The sequence below is a fragment of the Lichenostomus cassidix genome, chromosome 1 (assembly GCF_008360975.1).
Source record: "Lichenostomus cassidix isolate B80296 chromosome 1, HeHo_3.0, whole genome shotgun sequence".
NCBI lineage: Eukaryota > Metazoa > Chordata > Aves > Passeriformes > Meliphagidae > Lichenostomus > Lichenostomus cassidix.
In genome coordinates this window covers 47,452,776-47,471,240 of record NC_139479.1, presented here as the reverse complement: position 1 = coordinate 47,471,240, position 18,465 = coordinate 47,452,776, and the positions used below count along the sequence as shown (strand labels likewise).

Genomic DNA, 18,465 nt, shown 5'->3' with positions numbered 1-18,465 from the left:
CCAAAGAGAAATACTTTGTTTCAGTTCACACAAATAGAATTTCTGCTGACATAGTAGAGATGTATACAGGTTTTTGCAAGAAATGCAAATATTAGCATGAGAACTGAAACAGGAAAAATATCACAGAAGCGTTAAAATGAGACCACTTTCCTGCTTTTGTGTTTCACTTGTGTAGCCATAGTGCCCTCTAGCAGCCGGAAGAGAAAATACAAGGCTTCATCTCAAGGAAAAAAAAAGTACACAGAATCAGAAGTAGGGTTTTTTAAGCAAAGAAAGGACAGTTTGCAAATGCGAGGAAGAACATTTCTTCAAGTAAAAAAAAAGGTACTTTAATGGAAAGGACACTTCTCTTGGCTTTTATGCAGCAGAGCTCTGCAGATGAGAAGCTCCATAAAAATGAGGGGCTTTACCCTAAAGGCATTTCTGTGCTTCAGTAGGTCTCAACTACACCATACATGCATTAGCAACATGCACACGGTTTTAGCAAAGGGATATAGATTTTTACATGCACAGATCAACACACATTTTTGTGAAGTCTTTATTTTCTCTTTGGCTCCAACATCTATATTGCACAAAATTTTGTGCGAGACAAAGAATAAATTATGAACTTTAAAATCTAAGTAACTTTTCTCATTTCCCTAGAGAGTAAATTACTGGTTAGAGAGAAGAGTTCATATGCCTTAGAACCAGGATCCTGTCTGGCTGCAGACCATCACAGAAACCTTTTTGATAAGCTAGTGTTTAGTTTCCTTTTGCATTTAAAAGAACACTTGGTTTAAGAAACAGAAGTCATTCTTCAGCAATGGGGAAATGAATATCTGCACTGTTGAAGTTTTGGGGCCTGTAAGCAACATTTCTGATTTCATATAACCTTCACAGCTTGTCAGGAGGACTTGTAATACATTTATTTTTCTCCCTTTCCTTTAAAAATAAGAGTATATGCTAGATGATATTAAAAGATTATTTTTTTAAGAAAATTTCACCCATCAAATTACTATCAAAAAATGTATGTGAATCTGCAACATAGAAAAATAAAATAGTGTAGAAGAGTAAAAAGACTATTCTGCCCTCTCTGTATCCTAGAGGTCAAAACAGGCCTACTGCAGATGTTTTACAGAAAAATTAATCTTGAAGAGTATGTGTCTCAAACTTTTGTCTTCTGTTTGCTTATACGGAAATACTAAAATCCAATTCATCAACTAGAACAGACGGATTTGCTAAATATGATATTCCAGTCTTTAGCAAAGAGAGCTGAGAAACTGAATTAGTCTGTTCTGCTAACAAAGCAGGAAGAATCTTGGAATTCAAGAATTAAAACTATAACATCAAAATTACTTCAGTATACCACAGGGTCAGATGAGATGATTTTCAAAGACATCAACTGGTCTCAGGATTACAATCTTACTGCAAAAAGAAGAAAAAAATGTTAACCTTCACTCACACGGACCAAGAACAAAGTATGATCATTCAGATAAGTTTTAGCATTAACATATAGAAGTATCTTACAAATAATCAGCTATTAAGAAAAAAAGAAATTTCTTGTGTGGCATGTTCTCAAAATCCTTCTCATTAGAGTTCCCATAAGATCTCAAGAGAATTCAAATAAAGATTGAAATCACCAAAGTCTATTTTTGTATTTTTTATGTCCTTAAAGTTAAAATATGGTTCAGAAAAAAACATGCAGAGGCATATTTAAATAAAAAAGAATTATAAAATTATAGTACTGAGGTAACTGTGTAAAAAGTACACTAGTGCATTTATAAAGGTCTATGTTGACCTCTTAACAGTGAGTATGCAAAAAATAAGGGTTCACCTTCCCCAGCTGTAAGTTTACAGCTATATTGGCTTACTTGAGAAAGATGAAGTTTTTTCTTTAATCTTGATCAAGAACTTTTACTTTGTCTGACAAGGTTCATTTGAAAGAAACCAAGTGCTATAACATCAATACAATAAGATACAGCTTCACTCAGAACACTATGGTGAAGAACAATAAAATTGTTTTGATTTTCATTTGTTTTCCAGAAACCCCTCAATGCTATTTGTTCCAGTTGCTCTAATCCTAATTTTTTTATTGTAACTTACTGTCCTAATTGCAATAAAAGATAAGTAATACGGGATTAAATCTGACTGTATCTTCATTTTTTGCAACATAAAAACATCAATGTTGAATGAGAGTAAATGAGGTGTTCCATGTAAGGTCTCTGCCCCTTTATATTACTTTGGGAATTTGTACAGTTGTAGTGTATGACTGGTCTTAAGACAAGGAAAAATATAAACAGTACTGGCCATAAGTGTTGCTTCAGCAATATTCTTGTTAATTTACTGTTTTGTAGAGATTGTAATATAGTCTGAATTACTGTGGTTTTAAACAATATTGCCATTGAATTGCATGTCAGCTCACATTTTACTCAAGCCCTTTAGCATCCAAATGGAAAATAAAATACCTTCTCAAATGTTTACCTTTTTTCCATGGAAATTTTGAAAAGCTGTCTTGAGGAAAACCAAGCCAGCAGGATGTTTGGTTTGTTGATTCAAACAAGCAAGGATGCTGCTCCAGGTGACAACAGATTTCACTGAAAGCTATGTTAATAAGGATCTGACTGAACTAAAGTGACAAGCATTGGCTAAGGTGGTAGCAAAAAAATGGAGGGGAAAGCAGAGCTAGACATAGAAGACAGATCAAGCCAACAAGAAATCAAATGAAGAAAATAATTTGATAATGACAGAAATCTGTACAGACTCCATTCAGACTGCAACTGCGACACTGTTTTCTTATGTTGAATGACATACAACCACAGATTGGTTTTGACTGAAACAAATATTTGGGGTTGGTTTTAAAGCAAGAATAAACCAAGCCATTCTGCTCCAGGTGTTTTCCAACCATTCAGAATGTCATAAGGTAACAGCAGGGAACAAAATACACACCAGTAGGAAGTTTGCAGAAGGAAGGCAATAAGAAGCATTTTAAAAGGTTTCATCCCCTTACGAGCAGACCAGGGTGCAAAGTTTTGATGAAAAGAATCTTGGATGGATTCATTACCAGGCTGAATTCAAAACAAGTAGGCAAACTTGGAACACAAGTTTTAAAATTATGTGATTCAGCAATTTCAGATGATTTCTAAGAAGCATCCATGTAAAAAAACACACTCATAGTCATCATTAGCTTGTGTTGGGTGACTGCAGAGAAAAGGCAGATTTGAGCAGCAAAGCATGCCACACAAACACTTTATGGAGCATGGACTGTGTTTTCTTGTGCTGTCCCTGTTCTGTAAGGCAACACATAAAAAACTTCCACCTCCTGGCTGTCAATCTGGCACCCTTCATATGTACTAAATTAATTAAAAAAGAAAAGTAGGAAAGCTTGTATTGAATTCAGTGAATTAGGACAGCTCATTCAGAGCACTGAATAAAAAGTTCTTAAAATATTTTATTTTGCCTGAAATTCAGTGTAAAAGGAAATCAATTTCCCAAATACAATTCCTTATGGCAAAATTTAGAACTTAGTGTAACAAGCATGGCAGTCAATTGTGACATTTCAATGTGAAACTAGGACTATACAAAAATTTAAGTGCATGTTTTTTTGCAACAAGTTATGCATACGCATCAGGACAGAGGGGAAAACCAAACCAACCCAAACAAAAAAGCTCAACAAAAAAAATCCCCAAACCACAATCCAGTTCTTAAAATTCCTTCAAATAACTGAAAAGCACAAAAATTCTACAGCTGGAGCTCTTCTCTATGGAATGCTACTACTTCTACTTTCCTCCATTTCTACTCTAGAATTGAAAAAAAAAAGGACAGGGACATGACTTACACCATTTCTCCCCCTCTTCCCAGCAAAAGACAAAAACATGGACTAAAAAACACACCCTGTTAACTGAACTACTATCACAGAATCTTCTAAGCTGGAAGGGACCTAAAAGGATCATCGAGTCCCACTCTTAAGTGAATAGCAGTACAGGCTCATGTCCATCTATCTAATAAATAAGACAGTGGTTTTATGATGCACTCGTTAATGAATTAGTGGGGGGGAAAGAAAATATTAAATCAAAACAACACTTCACCCACTCCCTTCAGAACAAAAATAAACCCCAAGATTTTAATACTTCATCAATGCGTTTTCTTTTGAAAACAGTCCAGAAAAACACCACGAAAAAGAAATAACAAGTCTTTCTGAGAGGTCCTTTACTGCAAAGCAGTAGGCAATTCTCCTTCCTAAGAAGCAAAGAAACTTCAGACCTCGCACACCAGAATAACCTACTAGAAAGAGCAAACGAAGATTTTCTGTGGAGTACACTAACATTTCACGTATTTTTGAATGGTGAATATGTGCTATAGTGTGAACTTAGTATTTTCCAAGTGTTACTTTTGAAATAGGAAAATGTAATCACAGAAACACAGGAATATAAAAGATGGACTAGTTGTGTACTCAAATTATTAGAATATTATCTACCAAATATTCCAAATCTTCTCACATATTTTTCTAAATTATATTTCTCTAAATCATATTTCAGTATTGCATGTTATTTTTGTGGGATCAAATTTTCTTCTAGAGTTGCACAGTCCAGAGATGTAAAAAAAATTCCTTTTGGCTGGACTGTTTTTCTATTTACCATTCGACTCCCATCACTTTAAATTCAGAACATCCGTAAGTTTTTATGCAGAGTACACCATGTGTTAATGTAGGTAAAACACGATTGAGATTGATTTTGTATCTTCAGTATTACTGTAGTATAAGTGATAGTGATTCAAGCTCCTTTTGTGAACATGGGGGTGGGGGTTGCCATTTGGAATGGTCTTTTCTCTTTTTTTTCTTTTTTTTTTTTTTTTTTTTTTCCATCATGAAGGACCATTGCCTTTTTTGGTTATTGCTTTTTTTTCTTTTTTCTTTTTTTTAAGACCATTCCATTTCTTTATTTTTTAACATCTTAAAGTCATAAGGACTTATATGCAAAGCAGTCATACACTTTATCATTAAAATCCATAGGTAAAATACGTACACAAATCCAACAAAAGGCTAGTACATAGTAAAGCCTAAGCATACTACTATGCAATATTATGAATACATAACTTTAGAGACTTCAGTTTAGTACTGTTATCTATTCATTTCTGAAAACATTCACAAAGATTTTAAATGCAAATTTTCATTCCGTATCTGGAATAGAACAAAAATTATCTATGTTATAACAACTTTTGGTCATTTGTGTTTGACCAATTCAGTAAATTACAAAGAACCCAAAGAATTCTTTAACTTTCTGTAGAACTATGTAATAAAAACATTGCATATGTTCCTAGTATGATGTCTTTAGCAATCATTTACTGAAATGTAACTCAAACATCAATCTCTCAAAATGTATAACCGACCAGCTGCTTTTTAATCTTTATCTGAATCCAACTTCATCACAAAACCCCTTTTAATACAAAGATGCAGAAGTACATTAGGTAATACTAATGCAACACAGGTGCAGTTCTAGCATTGCCATTGATCAGTTGAATCATCTTCTCCATGAACGAGATTCATTCTCCTCTTCCTCTTCATCATCATCTTGAAGCAGTGAGTCATCCACCAGGGATTCTTCCTGAAACTTCAAGAGAAAAATGTGATACTGTTATATCAGAAAACATTAAAAATCTAATGGAAAAAATACAAATCTCTGGTGCTTGCACTGTAATAAAGAAAAAAATGGTTGTGAATAGGTAAACATTAATGCATCCAAAAAAGTACACTGGATGCGTATGTCTTACATACATATAATAGCAAATGGCAAATGAAACTCTTTTCTGTTCAACAGACTTCAAAATGACCATGACACATGCACCTCATCCTTAAACAGCTCTTCTGATTCTTCAGCATATCATTCATGCCCATGCTGCTATGTTCCCATGAAACTTAATATGCTATACTGAAAACTAATATTTTTTTTGCATGTTCACAGTATCTTTGTCTGTTTTCATCCAAGACCTTGAACTACCTGTCCCACAGTATCAAAAAGATTGAAGATATTTTGATTTTGACAGCCTAATCAACCCTGAAATCAATATAGAAATTTAAATGATTGAGGCAGGGAGACAGGTATTTAGAGAAATTCAGACAAACTGTATTTTTAATTCCTTTCTGTAACAACATAGTAACTTGACAGACTTCGAAGCCCTTGAATGTAAGTTCCTTTAATTTGTATCTACATACAGACACAGGGGTGTATATAAACTACCCTATCTTGGAACACCCAACACAGCAAACTCTAAACTAGATTATAAAAAAGGACTAAAACACAAGGATGTCTTTCTCTAGCAAAATCGCCCAGCTGTTAGCAGCTGTGGTCTTTCTTGCTTACTCTTCGTGTCTCAGGAATTGTAGGTTTTTTTGCTGCAGTATTTCCAAATTCAGCAAGAGGTGTGAAGGTTGATTTGCAAAATTATGAAGTCTTCTGAGAGACAAGAGGCTCTAGGCTGAAGGAAGCCTAGAACTAAGCCTTCTCTCTCCCTCTTGTACAAAAGGGAGAAACTATCTTCATTCCTCTTGCATACAGAAAGCACACTTTCAAAAGGAGCTAGGCTGACACCTGACCTGTGTGTCAATGTACGCCTGCATAGTCTGACCCTGACTAAAACACAGAAGCCTTCTGGGGAGACTTAAGATTCTTTCCTGGTATCTCCTACTGTTCAGTGAGCTAAAATACAACAGTCAAAGAGGAGCAGTCCTGGGAAGTGCAGAGTGCAGAACTCAGGCAGAGAACAAGGCTGAGTGGCACCAGAGATGATCAAAGAGCCAGGTTTCCATATGGGGGTACAACTATAGGGAGAGGAAATAACTGAGGGGAAGTATGACAGTATCCCTGCATATTAAGTACTTTAAAGAAAGTGAAAAGAGAACATGCAGATGGCAGATTCAATAGAAAAACACTTTTTCTAATTACAATAATTAACAGCAGCATTCCCTGTTACAGGACTTTACAGATGTTATTCAGGCTCCAAAGAAACCTGACAAATTCATATAATAAACAATATCGAGGCCTTTCAACTATAAAGACACCAAATACCTGACTCAAGAGGTCCCTGAACTGCAAACCCCTGATGACTAAAAGCTTGTCTACTTATACATTTTACTCTTCCTAGGGATCAATTGTCGACTCAGCAGAGTCAACTCTTTTGTGAGGCACCCAGGTGTAGAACATAAGGCATCTAGGAAGACCAGATGCTTTCATAATTTGCTGGCTACTCACCAGGGATTTTCTGCAGCATTTAAAGTCCAAAAGACTTTCCTCTTATTTTCATAAATGGACTAGGAACCCTGCTTCATTATTAAGAATCTCACTCGGCTGAATAATATAGCTCCCTTTTATTTTTCTTTTTTTGAGACATCAAGGTACTCAGTTTTATTCAAGTCTTAAGCCTATACCCTCTTTAGCATGGTACTCCTCAGCGGAACTAACATGGTAGTATAGACATGAAATAATGAGGAAAATCTTTTTCATGTTTACAATAGCTGCTATAAAATGAAGTTAAGTAAGCAGCAAGCAGACAAAACCAATGAACAGCTAAGTGTTTTGATCCAAGTTAAACTCCTAGGTATTTTCCACAGGAATAATTAGCTGAGGCAGTTAAAAGGCAGATCTCTCTGTAGTTCACCCACCAAAGAATCTGTACTTTCTTTATTCTGATGAAATGGTTGCATACCCCTGCATGCCCTTCCTTCATTACACAGAAAGTCTAAGTGAAGTGGTTACTCAAGGAGACCTCTCAATAACGCAAACTTCTTGCATCAACAGATGCTCTTGATCTTCCTAGGAAAAACCTCCCTTAAGGATATATGACAAAATACCTAAGATGCTCTGAAGATTCCATAATGTAGTCTCTCGGTCACTCACAGCTCATGACCATCTAACAATGCTTGAGGTTTGTGTACATGAGGAAAAAAGCACTCAGTAAACCGGAATGCACAAATGTCTTAATATGAATACACAGAGGCAGAGGTACTTGTCTTCAGCTGGCACAAAAAAACCAAATTAGTGTTCTTGGAGATAGGAAGCCAACAGACAAAGTGGCTTTCTTCAGAAAAAAACAGAAAGCAAACGCTACCAAGTATAAAAAAAATAACCCAATTTGGTTATATCAAAGCAAACTTGTGAAGCTGCTTCTATGGTAGATCTGCCAAAATGCTGTAGGAAGAAGATACAAAACACTGTCATCGAGTAAGTCAAGGTGCACTTCCACTTCAGCTTTTTTATGCCAATTATGTGGATACAGTTAACTGACAGTAAATAAATTTGGCAAAAGATTGCTTGACTTTATCCCCAAGTGGCATTTATTTTTCTGAATCCGCCAACATTGGTATTTTGAGTGTAATGAGTTAGATTGCATCAAGACATATTGCCCCGCTATTCTCACATTAATCAACAAGGGTTATTTGGACAAGTCTCATGCAGCATGATGAAGACTGAACACTCAGCAAGGGTACTTTACATGTTTGAATGAAATCAGAAAATGCTCTGAATGATTCCGTCACCTGTACCCTCCAAGCCATATCTCTCTATAAAGGACAATAAAGAGTCTGAAATATGATCCTCTAAGAAATTAAGTGCTAAAAGTAGATGGCACAAACCCATGCTTTGGACAAAATCCTCAATCTCTCCCATGCAAATTCAAACCATGCTTTCCATTTTCTAAGTATATCTTCTAGAGTTCTTTGTTGTGTCAGAAATTAAATATTTCTGCAAGGAAAAGTAAAGTATCTAGACTTTGAACACCCTAAGCCCCAAGAAATGTAGACAAACCTACCATCTGATATCAAAATATGAGTTAGATTAAAAAATACCAGTATGATAGAATAGATAATTTTCTTTTTTGAAAAAGCTATACTATTTACTCTTAAAAGAAGAAAAATTATAATTAAAAAAAAAAAGAAAAATCAAACTTACTTCTTCTTCATCAGGTTCAGCTTCTTCTGTTTCAACAGCTGACATACTAGCAACAGGCTTGTTCCATGCCAACTTTAGCTCTTGTCCTTTGAAACGAGATCCATGAATTGCAGCCTAAAACAAGTTTTACCATCTTAGTTACACATGATTTTACAAAAGAAAGTCTAACCTGTCATCTGTTCAAACTGAATTACTGTTAATAGGTTAAATGAAACAACTTCATTCACTGCACATGGGATTCATACATCCTTTGAGGAAAATGATGAAAATACATTCAGAAGAAAATATGCTTGTAAAACCATAAATCTTTGGGTGATGTGGGTAACATACTGAACAAATACCTTCCTGTTTTTTAGTATTCTTTTGTTGGGCTTCTCACCTTTCAAAGACAGACACAAAACTGTTAATGCAACTTACTGGAAGAAGTAAGACAGTCAACAAATTGTTTAATATATTTTTAAAAACCAAACAACTAAAAAAAAAGTCCCTTTGTGATTACAGTTGAATCTACTGGAAAACGTTACACTTCCTGTAAAGCTGTTGTAATTGAAATGTAAAAATTTTTAACTTATGGGATATTCATGTCTTTCTAAGTACCAGGTGCATTAAGTGGCTGCTTTGGAAATAGTATGTTCAAATTAAAGTAACATGAATGAGCATAAATCAGCGTTAGCAACAGTCCGAAATAACCGTCATGGTCACAAAAGATTTATAGTACAATCTGAAAGTACAGCATAATGTGAAATGTAGAAACAATTACATGTTCAATGACATCTGAACATGAATTGTGTGATATTAAAGTCCCCAGGTATAAATTTTAAATCTGTACATATAAATTTATGATAAATTTAAAAGATTCTGTGCTTATTAAAATGCAGCTCAGGAGCTTTTTGTCCATGGTCTCATCACAATGTCACACAACTAGAATTTTTAAAAGTACTTATATGTGACATTTAGGTCCAGAAATAACTTGTAATCTTTGGAAGAAATTACTAGTACATAAAAATGCAACATTTTCCAATAGGGAATCTTCCTCTTCCTTCCAGGCTAGAACATATATGATCCTAAAGCCTAGGCCTATTTTCATTTAAGAAGGTAAAATATTAGCTGCATTTACTTCACAATTTGCCTCGGCAGAGCTTTTTAATGATTACCTTCTACAACTTCTCAAATTGCCAGCCTTCAAGTCTGCTTTAGTTGTAAACACAGACGTTCCAATGGAAATACATTTAATATGTAAAAATATCTTAAAGAAAATACAAATTTTCCTAGATTTGATTGAACGCAGTTTTCATAAAATTTTCATTTAAAAATGAAGGTGAAATTAGACACAAAGTTGTTTGACAACTGGAAGTTTTAATGCTCACTAGAACACTGACATCTCACACATTGATCATGAATCCTGATCCATCTAAAGTATCCCCAGTGTCTGAAGCATAACTTCAACTTCACCTTGAAAACTCCACCTATTCTATTTGAGAGTGATTGGAGGAAGGAGTGAGGCAGAACATACTTCTTTTTAAATGTGCTGAAATGCATTCACAAAAAAACAGTATTAAAAAAGAGACATACATAATGCTGACTTCAACTTTTCCACCAAACATATGCCCTTTCTCCCCTCTGCCCACGTCTTTATTGTGTGTTACTTTCCTTTTCAGGTGCTTCTTGTCTCTATACTTCTGTGTTTGGTTCAAAATACTACCATTCCCTGCTTTTTAGATATAGTAGATATAGAAATTTAGCAAGAGCAGAGAAGATGTTCCATGCCAATTTTTAGGCAAAACATCTTCTAAACATGTTATAATATGCATTTTGATAAACAAAATTGTTGATAAACAAACATCTGTAGCCAGATGCTTGCAGTGAATCATACTCCATCTGGGAGAAGCAAAGACTTTATTACGATAGTCCATAAAAACAGGTTATTGTTCTAGGTGACCTATTTTTCTTTTCAGAGAAGCCGAAGTTTCTCTCTATACTTAGAAGTCCTTCTTACGTAAACTACAACGTCGAAGAATATGAAGCTGCAAAAAGAAGTGCCCAATATCAGGAAGCGCCAAAATTAAAATTCCAACCTTAATTCATTTGAGAACACACTAATTACAACAGTAATTAGTTGTAAAACTTCAACTAAGAATTGTAATTGTAATCTTGAAATTGTAACAAAATTTGTAATTTGTAATCTGTAAAAGGTTTCATTTTGTATTTTGCAAAATTTTAAAATAAAATAAGATTAAATTAAAAATAGATAAAATTTTGCAAAATATAAACATAAAATGAAATCTTTCCATACAAGCATACTGTAAATGTGAATCCATTCTTTCTGGAGTCCCTACTATTTCAGGAATACTTGCTCCCAACAGCGATGCAAGGAATTTAGAAAAAACAAATTCATTTGCACAACAACTATGTTGATTATTTTGTTCAGGATCATATAATGTCTATACCATGGACCAAGTAAGGCAGGAGTCCAGCTGAGCCAAATGTATAAAGTACTAATGATCCATATGTAATGATACTGAATTACAATGTAAGTCAACTCTGGATTTTTTTTTCTAAAAGTTACTTCTGCAATTCTGTGCTTCAGTTAATTTCATAAATTAAAAAAAAAAAATCATAAATTAAAAAAATATGCTAAAAAGGGGAAGAAAAAATGAAATAAAAAAATAGAAAAATAGAAAAAATAGAAACTCCCATGGGTTTTCAGACAAAGACAAACTAAACTGATCCCAAAGTAAATACAGAGGTTTACTCTGCCACATGTCGGCGAAATTTCAGGAAGACTGTGAGGGCACCAAGTCTTCAGGTGAAAAAACCTGGCAATTAAATGAAAATAAACCAAGACATCGAACTATCAATCACTCAGCATTTCTCCTAATTTCCCTCTTACATCCTGCACTTCACTTTGCTATAAACGTCTATTTAATTTCCAAAATATTTCAGTACTATACAGTTCTGATATTTTTGTTTAATTTAAACTTTAGTGTCAGTGGTTTTAAAATAGCTAGCAGTATTACATTTAATCAAACATAGAAGTGCAACAAAACCAGCACGTAGCTGAATGCTACACTGTATTTTCAAGAAAAACTATACTCACAGCTTCAGCTTCTGCTCTCGTTTTAAAAGTAATCACCGCATGGAGAGAAGAGTCATCTATCTGGCAATCTTCAATTTCACCATATTGCTTTTGATAAAAAAAAAAAAAAAGAAAAGTTTAGTAAAATAGTTCTCCACCTCTAAAAATGCAGTCCTGAATCAAACCTCAAAAATAAAGTAGAAAATTAGAACAGAGTATATTTCACAGTCTTAATGCCAGAGTACTTGTCTTAGCCAAGAACACAGTTACTTGTACTTGCACTTCCAAAACACTGAAGTGCTCTCATCTCTGGAGTTCCTGATTCCTACAGGTATGAGGTAAAACTATAATAGAAAGGGTTGTTCTGCTTCAGTATTTCTCTTTTGATCAGAAAGAAGGGATCTTGAGATGATTACATTAGCCTATTACAAAACTCTTCCACAAAAATATTCCTTAGAGTCGGGAACTGCAGAAAAAGTTTCAAAACTTAATTGTATTTCAGCTTCTTAGTAACATGACCCATCTATTCCAGTAATGGCCACTGTGGCTTTGCTACCTTTGATGCTGCCATCGCTGTAAGCTGCAAAGACCAACAATAAACCACATCTGTGCAAGTGAGACTGCACTGCTGATGTGCACAGAACTGTGGTATCATATCACAGAAACAGAATTACAGCTCAGAGTATTTCCAATGGAATTTGGAGCAAGTTTAAAACAGCGAAATCGCAACCTGCAAAACTAAGTAATTCAATTTTTTCTCAGCGTTATCTAACAAACACTGTGAATGGAATTGTATTTGTGCATGTTATTACTAAGTTACTTTTTGATTAGTATTTTGGCTTGTTAAAGATAGTAAGTTTCCTATAAAAGGAAAAACCAGTCCTTGTTTTTTTTTTAAAGCTTCTTGCATGACTGCCTGTCAGGAAATAATTAAGTGGTCCTGGAGTATAATTAACTGACAGGAGTAGAATTTAGTGGACTTACTGGCTCCTAGACTTCTCCCTTCAGAGCGGACCACTGCATTAAATGTCGGGGAAAAAGCCCCAGACAAACAAGGGGGAGGGTGGCACACATGGAGATTCACATGATATTCCTAGCATTCATTCCACAAAATAAACAAATTTGCTTTTATTGTACTTTTTTTTTTAAATGGAGGATAAGGGTTTTTATACATTTATGTTGATTTTTCACTTTATTATATTTGCAAAGAAAAATTTGCTAAAACTTGTGTATGTCAATTTATCATTTTTAGACTGAAAATGGAAAAAAATTAAGTAGAAAAAGCTCTGACTTCTTAAGCTTAAGTACATGAATAGACAGAAATGTTTGGACGCTTTTTCAAAATCTGCATAAAAATGCACAATTTTCATCCCGACTCTTAAATTCAGAAAGTTGGGCAAAAGCTGAACTGAAAACGTTCCAAAAAATTGTCATTAAGCACTTGTTAAGATTCTTCAACGAAGATAAACACACTTCAAGTACTGAAAGTCTGGCAATGAATCAAAGCTCATTGTCACCATCCCCATCCCTTATTTTATCCTTCTGTACCTAAAAATTTGTAAAAAATGTTCATACATCCTAAGCAAATAAATACTACAAGCTGGTTTTCTTTAAGGAAAAAACCCCAGCCTTGTAAATGCTACGCGATTACAGCTGTAACTAGTTGACGCAGTAGTGTAATTTTCCTGGTTTATGTTTTCCTAATGAATCCTCTGCATATCATGCTAAAGATTTATTCCTACGTAATATTTCCAGATGAACTGAATCAAAAGAAAACAAGTAATTCAATAGAAGAATGTTATCCAAAGGAAAAAAAAAAAGAAAAGTGCAATTGTGCCATACCGCAAAATGAGGCAGAAGATCTTCTCTGTCGCTTTCGGTGAATGCAGAGATCTCCAGCGCCCTGGGCCGATGATCCACCACTGCATGCACAGGAACTCCTCTGCCTCTACCGCGGCCGCGTATCCCTCTGCCTCTGCTGCGCGATGCACCCCGACCTCTGGCGTGAACCCCTCGACCGCGAACTGAAGACAGAATCCCTCGCTTGGCAGCCTAAGATGTTCACATGTAACATATTGATACATTAAAATTCACAATCTACGTGTTTAGATAGAACTAACAAACACATATTCTGATGTTTCCTAAAAACACACCCCCAAGAAAGGCCCAGAAAGAGCAGCTTGCAGGTCTTAAAATAACAAAAGGTGAACATTTAAGTAACATTCAATAGGTAATTAATAAAAGCTACTTAGTAACAGAGCAATACTAGGATGGAAACAGGGAACTAGAACAAGGTATCAAAAGTACCCTTATCTGTGAAGATTAATTCCTTGTAGAAAAAAGGAACTGCAGTACAACTGAGATTTCATTATCAAAATTTCTTCATATGGTGTCTAACTACTTAATTTGTCTCTTTATTATGCTTGTCAATTTATCTCTGAAGTTCAGGCAAGACTTTTATTCTGACCAGAATTAATGCACCATAAGAGCTTTCGTTCACAGAACTGTAGGATGTGAAACAAAGGCTTCTAAGGGGCACCTCCAAAAACAAAATATTCACTGAACACTTGGCTCTAGGCAGTCAATAATATCCATTCCCACAGTACATGTGTATCCCTTCTAAAGAACTGGCATACACTCTTGAAGAACAATCAAAAGGCTGATGATAGTGACAGTCATTTAGAAAATAATTTGCAAAAATTTAAGTTTTCAAAGACCGCTTTCAGGTACCTAATTTCAATGTTTACAACAAGAAAAAAAAATCTTTTTAAACCCAAAGAGATCAGCCATAGGAATCAAATGTTAAATGAAATCACCATGTTTTTAATAAATCCTACAGTGTTTACAACTCAAACAGTGATGGTACTACTTTAATGCATGTCAGTGATATCACCCATGAGGAGATCAATCTCTTAAGCCTTTATTAATTAAATTAATCAGATAATTTTACAATAGTATCTACTTTGCTTTTTATTTTTTTATAAACAGAATCCTAAAGGGTTTGGTTTATTTGGGTTTTGTTTTTTGTTGGGGTTTTTTTAAACATTTTAAAATGTTTAAATGTCTAATTTGGGCCCTGCTGACTCAACAAACGAGCTGTAAACTAATTGGATTTTATTTCAGTAAAGTCAGGGTCACCTGGAACAGAAAAACAGGTTATGAGTCAATGAAACAACACATAAAATATTGTGGGAGTCAAAGTCACAAGCACAATCTGTGAAAAAAAGGATTTTTAAGAATACTGAAGAATCAAACATCAAGGGAAGGAAAAACATATCCCTCTTGTAATTTGTACAAGGGATATATTTCATACTGTTCCCTGAAACATGGCAAGTGTGCATCACTAATGACCCATCTAATTCTGTTGGTATTTGGTAAAGGCTTCAGAAAATTCATTTAAATATTACTGTCCAGAAAGAGTTCTTTTTTTTCCAACTCAAAATACAAACAGACTTAATGAGAGATGAAGTAGGATTAGTGCACTCAACTATGATGTAACTTTCTCTTGAATGTGCACCTACTTTTCTATTTCTATTTTGCATGTCATTCAATTCACATATTTTCTGAAATGAAGAATTTATAAATACGCTTTCAGTACACTTATAAAGCATTACTCACCATAAGAAAATATATTGTTAACAAAAGCTTTTGTGTCATCTCTATTCAACTGGCTTGGTTTATTAGCAAAACTATTTTCACAATTACCAAAGCCACATAACAACTTAGTTTTAAAGTAAGATTTTAATGCAACTTCGCCACATGTATGTGCACTGTACTCATATGCAGTTACACATAAGACATGACCAAACTTCATTAAGACAAGTGGGACTTAAGCAACGCAGCAGCCCTGCTTAACAGTGAAAAGAAATAAGGTTATCAGGTGATTCAAATAGGTATTATACACTCACATAGACAAGAAAGTGCAATATAACACAGAATACCACCCACAGCATTCATAATTTCTCAAAATGAGACACACATAGGAAGAATTTTGCATAGCCATCTCAATTTTTTTTGCAAATACTTGAAGGAAAATTGTGTTTCTATACATTGAATACTTCTTGAAACACTGTATTTGCTTTTGTGAAGTTCTCTTCTTGAAACCAACACTGTCATAGCATTAATTCTGGTACCTCAGGCTTTTTGATTAATCTCATTAAGAGGCTTCTAATACTTAAAAATAAAAGATCAGGCAGTGTTTTTCAACTCTTCTGTGTTAAACACAGAATGATCTACAGGCAACAATTTAAAAACACTCCTGGTTCTCAAGAAAGCATTACCACCACAAATCTATAAAATATCATGTCACCTAAATAGTTACAGAATTTAAACAAATTAGCAATCACAATTGAAGTCAATACTATTTCTGAATTGCACTGAAGCAGAGAAAGTGTTTTTTTTTAAATATTATTGCTAGATGTCTCCATCTACGTGCAACTTACTACTGCACTGTGGAGCAAGACAGTTTATGATACAATACACGAGCTACTAAACATAAAGGAAAACATTTGATTAAAAGTTAATTGCTACAAAAGAAGAGACAAACATACTTCCAGCTGTAGTTCTGTATACTTCCGCCTTAATTCAGTAACTTCCTCCCCAGCTTGCATCTTCTTGTATAAATCCAGTTCAGTATCTAGTAACTCCTTCTGCATCTAAGAAATGGTTATGGTAAATTATTAGTTCCACAGTTTACATTCTCTACTAAGAAAACAATTGGTCAATAAAAAGCTGTAACTTTGGAGGTATACTGCTTATTACACTGTGTTTCCACCTTCAAAAACAAGCCAAGCACAAGCTTAGGAGCCTTCGTGGCAAGGTACAACTTCAATATAATAGTATATTTCTGAGCTTTGTGATGCCAAACCTTTTAGACTACCAAGCAAAGCCAAAGCCAATGGAATTTTTTCTAAAATAAAGATACATACCATAAAAATTCGAGATTATACAGTAATGATGATGAGATAAAAGAATTTAAAAAGGGCAGTACAACTATGAATGAACACAAAATCTATCATCAGTGCTGAGAAAAAGTATGTAAGTTTATTACAATGTCATAATGCAAAAGCACAAATGGTAATTCTGTTCAGACCAAGTGAAAAAAACACAGAAAGTAACAAGACCTTTGCTAACAAAAGCCTGGTCTCAGATGCACCCTAAGCTACCTTCCAGGACACAGTATCTTGAAAAAATTACTGACGTTCAGAAAACATATATGAAACAGAAAGGTATCTCTGAACCCCAAATAAGTCATATTCACTGCAACCACTGAGGTGCAGAGAAAGATTTACGTGACCAGGGAAATTTAATTTGAAGTTCTGATCCAAGTGAAACCTCTGTTTTCTTTTTTTAATGGAAGAAGAAGCACCCAAACGCTCCAGTGACGTCAGGAATGAAGGCTAAAACTATAGAGGACTGTGAAACTGTTCATGTGTACACCCATTGATTCAAAAGAGCAGCATGGAATGTTTACAGAGGCTGCATGTCAAGAGATGAATGTTTGACAATTGTGACAGTTGGAAACCAAGTATCACAACTGATAAAGAAAGGTGATTTTGTTTCTTTGTTTTTTCCTGGAAGCTTTAAAAGAATAAAACCTGGATTATTCAACTGGCAACTTCAAGCTCAAGCCCATTCATCTGCACTTTCTGATTATCTACAGCAACCACAGGAAAAAATCCATTATCTCCTGCATAATGGTTTTCCAAATTTTCAAAATTGAAATCAGTGTTTCTCTCAAATCCCACTGTGTTGTAATACATCAATGACATGACAAAAAAGGCGCTTCTGAAGTATAATAATGACCAGCAGTTAGCACTCACAGAGCAGCCAGTGACACTGGTGTAATAAAGAATTTTGAGGTTTATTATTAGTGATCTTAATGAAGACTTCTCTTTTACTGAGCTGTGCCAGGTCTGAAGAAGAAAATACCTCCCTTAAGACAGACCAAGAACCAGCAGAGTTTTCTCACTTAAGGGGGAAGAGCCTTTTGTAATCTCAACAAACTGGAAGAAGCAAAAAGAGGTAAATATAATGGCAAAGTCATGTGGGCCTCATCTTCCTTGTCTTCAGCATGTTCTTCAGATCTGTCGAGATTTTAAACAGTTAAAAACTGCAAGAGAACCAAGATCAAAGTACTTCAGAAAACTGTCAAAGTTGTAAATTTCAACCAAACGCTCTGTAAAATCCTCACTTCCACAGCAGTCAGATGGGGCTGATTCTTTCTGCTATTTTGAATATTAACAAAACTGCACACAGATAATGGATACTTTGTCCTCTATGAAGTAGGTTTGCTTAAAAAGTTTCTTCATTTTCCATATTACAAAGGAAATGGAAAAGCATCTTGAAAACATTAAAACTTCAATTCAAAATTAATATATTGCATCACTTTTTCTAAGTAAAAGCAACTGTCATAAAGAAGTGGTGGACCGGGTTACCAAGCACAGGGTGATGTGGGCAGAAGAGATCTCC

General features: G+C 34.7%; 1 protein-coding gene across 5 annotated transcripts in view; it reads right to left on the bottom strand.

Annotated features, from left to right (window-relative positions):
- Window positions 1-3,407: 3,407 nt before the first annotated feature.
- RBM26 (RNA binding motif protein 26) overlaps window positions 3,408-18,465 on the bottom strand; it is a 52,265-nt gene continuing 37,207 nt past the window's right edge. For all 5 annotated transcript variants that reach the window (XM_085057911.1, XM_085057928.1, XM_085057940.1 and 2 more), the window contains 5 exons: window positions 16,545-16,649; window positions 13,837-14,046; window positions 12,016-12,102; window positions 8,919-9,032; window positions 3,408-5,585 (listed from right to left, as the gene is read on the bottom strand). In XM_085057911.1, the coding sequence (XP_084914037.1) occupies window positions 5,496-5,585; window positions 8,919-9,032; window positions 12,016-12,102; window positions 13,837-14,046; window positions 16,545-16,649 (606 nt within the window). In that variant the 3' untranslated portion in view covers window positions 3,408-5,495. The remainder of the gene's footprint in view (window positions 5,586-8,918; window positions 9,033-12,015; window positions 12,103-13,836; window positions 14,047-16,544; window positions 16,650-18,465) is intronic.